Source organism: Rutidosis leptorrhynchoides, chromosome 5 (genome assembly GCF_046630445.1).
Source record: "Rutidosis leptorrhynchoides isolate AG116_Rl617_1_P2 chromosome 5, CSIRO_AGI_Rlap_v1, whole genome shotgun sequence".
In the NCBI taxonomy this organism is placed as follows: domain Eukaryota; kingdom Viridiplantae; phylum Streptophyta; class Magnoliopsida; order Asterales; family Asteraceae; genus Rutidosis; species Rutidosis leptorrhynchoides.
In genome coordinates this window covers 156,569,186-156,572,360 of record NC_092337.1, presented here as the reverse complement: position 1 = coordinate 156,572,360, position 3,175 = coordinate 156,569,186, and the positions used below count along the sequence as shown (strand labels likewise).

Here is a 3,175-nt window from a genome sequence, read left to right as displayed (position 1 = left end):
ATCACGCTCTTTTCTTTTGTAAACACGCGTATGAAGTTTGGTACAAAGCTTTTAAATGATGGGGCTTGAACGTGACAACATCTCCAAGTATCAATGAAATGTTTCTTGGTCTTCCAAACCTTTCGATGACGGAAAGTGGAGCGAAGATATGGAAAGTGGTTATTTGGACGTGCGGCTATTTTATATGGTGGAACCGAAACCAAAAAAATTTCAACAATAAGTGTTTGGAGTGGTCCGGTGGCACTTTGTGAAATCCAAATAAAATCCTTCAAATGGGCGTGAAACGTTCTCGGAATAAACATATCGATTGACATAATTGACTACATAATTCTCAATCTTTTGTATTGTAATTGTTAGCTTAACATCTTGTCGGTTAGCATGGTGCAAATTGTCACTTGATAGGCATGTCGACTACTTTGTATTGGGCGACATCTCGTGTAATATTCTAGTGTTTGTTAATAAAATTATTGCTTTTCCACAACAAAAAAAAATAATAAAAAAAAAATAGGAGAAGTCGCCATAGTGTTATTGTTTTGCTAGTTGATTCAAATCATTGTTAAGTTTTAAAAGATGAAAACAAACAATCATAGTGTCCAAAATCATCTACTTAGGACGAAGATGGTTAACATATTACTCGTATGTTATTTCTCAATCAATCTCGTTTTTTATATATCTTACTTTTTCTGCTCTGCTTTATTCATTTAACTCGACTTCAATTCTTTCTTCTAAACGCACTAAAATGTTAAATTATTTTGGTACCAAACATTCAAACTAACTACTGCTTTGTTTGGGCCTTCTTTGGACTCTAAAATGGTTCTTGTACGTTCATGTTTTTTTTTTAACAGGAGAGGATCATCCAGTAACTTAATCACCCACACGTTCATCACTTTAGAATTGCATAACTCGCTTTCAACTGCTGTCTAGAAAAAACCCGACCCAATCCGAATGCATTAAAACCCCCTCCCCTACTGTCCTGCAACGCGATGTGCGGAAGACACCCTTGAATGGAATTAAGGTGTAAAATGTTCTAAGTTCATGTTTCATAGTCATTTTTTTAATATTCACATTCACATCACCATTGCCATAGTCATATATATAGAGAAGATAAGATATAATACGGACTATCATATTTTGCCAAAAAGATAATGTACCATATATTAACTTAAAAAAAAAAAAAAAAAAAAAAAAAAGATCAAAACTGATGTAATCCTAATTCTATCCTACAAACTCCATTACCGGACTTATCACCATCTCCGACAACTTTTTCAGGACTCCGGCTCCGGCTCCGACTTACCGGCTCAAACCCAAGCGTCAACTCTAGTTCAATCTCTTCTCTCTCCACTTTAATCGGAGCAATGGCAGATCTCTCTGCCGTCTCTACAACTTTTTCCGGCGTCTCATGACTGTCACCTTCCACCACATGCGCCGCCGCTGTCTCAGACTGATGACTCAACGTAGATTCATGATCACTAGACGATCTGTTAATTTTATTAATTTTATTAATTTCATCATGACCCGATTCTTCATCACATGATCCGACAAAACCCGATTTACTTTTCGTTTTTGATTTAGTCCCTGATCTCTTGAAACGACATCGTGTCCTGATCCGGTGAAGTTCGTTTGACTTTGACCCATCACCGGAGGCCTCGTCTTTTGACACGTGTCGGATATCGTACGCTTTCAATGGCGGTCCGTTATTTGTCTCTTCCGGGTCGGAAGCTATTTGAGTTATTGGAGACCCGTTTAATACTGCTTCTACTGCATTTTGACATAACTGCCATTTTCCGGACCATAATAACCCGACCGACCCGTATATCGGGTTCACTATCCGACCACATGCCTCGTATAATAGTGACCTAAATACAGCTGTAACACACAAAAAAAGTAATATATTAATATATAATATTAGTATTATTTTATTATTATTATTATCACTCCTAATTACAGTAATCTAGTACTACGTATTAACAAAATACCAGTAACATAAATAAAAGTATTATCAACTAATTAAAAACTTATACGGAGTATAATTATTTGATTTGATTAGTTGTAACCATGCTATTTTTTTAAAATAAAAATTAAAAAATACTTGTGACCATAAATCTACCATTAAGGCTGTAATAATAGTACTAGTGAACAAAAAAATACTTGTATTATTTTTGTAACAATAAAATGAATTTTTTTATATCATCAAATATTTAATGAACAATCATTAAATGTTGTATCTATGTTGTGCCAAAAGGTAAAAGAAAAATGTTATAAAAAAAAAAAGTTGTAGTAATTACCAGGACGAAGGTTATCAGGACCGGAGTTAACTAAATTCATGAGCCCGGCTCGACCGTAGAATTTAGCTAAAAAAACGGTGGCGTTTGCTTGTGATTCAGGCGATTTGATCCATTCTAAACAAGGTCTTATGCTACAATCATCACTACAACCTTTGCGAAGAACTCGACACCCATTGCAGCTCATTCTCATTTTTCAAGAATTTTTTTTAGATAAAGTTAAATTTTGAAAGAGTAAAAAGAAAATGGTTGAAACTTATGAAGTGATGGGGTTGTATATATATGTTTAATTTGGGTGGCCGCTGAATGTTTGGGAGGGTGCAGTTGTTTCCAAATACCTGGTATTATTATTATAATATATGGGCCGGGTTTTACAAAACCAGTTTTCCAAGTTCATTTCGGTTGAACGATTCTATTTTTGTTTTTTTTGTTTTTTTTTGTAAAGTTCAATTCAAAAACCTTGCTCTAGGCTACATCCAGATGAGAAGTATAATTTATAAATATACGTATAAATTATGTAATAAATATAAAATTGAATTAAATAATAATTAATATTAAGCACACGCATATTTAACTCACTTTCAATGGTGGCGCTTGAGACTCATTATCCAATCAACGGTTTAACTTTGTTAGTGATCCGTCCTTAACCAGATTTAAGTCATTCTTCTACTAGCATATTCTAACATGACTTTTACCTTTTATGGGGAAGTCAATGTGCTCGTTTATATGAGAGTTTCCTTGCATATCTAAACAAAACATGAGTTTTGGTAAGACTGTTTGTTACGGGATCCAACTCACGGCGTAGGTGGATAAGCTAGCCAAAACCAACGCGAAGTTCTTTTGTGTGGTGTAGTGTTGCATAAACCAAATTTTGGGCGTGAGTGAGATTCCCA

General features: G+C 34.6%; 1 protein-coding gene across 1 annotated transcript; it reads right to left on the bottom strand.

The window, feature by feature from the left end:
• Positions 1-1,012: 1,012 nt before the first annotated feature.
• LOC139846976 (LOB domain-containing protein 41-like) lies at positions 1,013-2,773 on the bottom strand. Its single transcript, XM_071836568.1, has 2 exons — positions 2,286-2,773; positions 1,013-1,866 (listed from the first exon to the last, which is right to left on the bottom strand). Exons 1-2 carry the CDS (start codon positions 2,473-2,475, stop codon positions 1,193-1,195), a joined length of 864 nt encoding a protein of 287 aa, XP_071692669.1. The 5' UTR covers positions 2,476-2,773; the 3' UTR covers positions 1,013-1,192.
• Between the last annotated feature and the right edge of the window lie 402 nt (positions 2,774-3,175).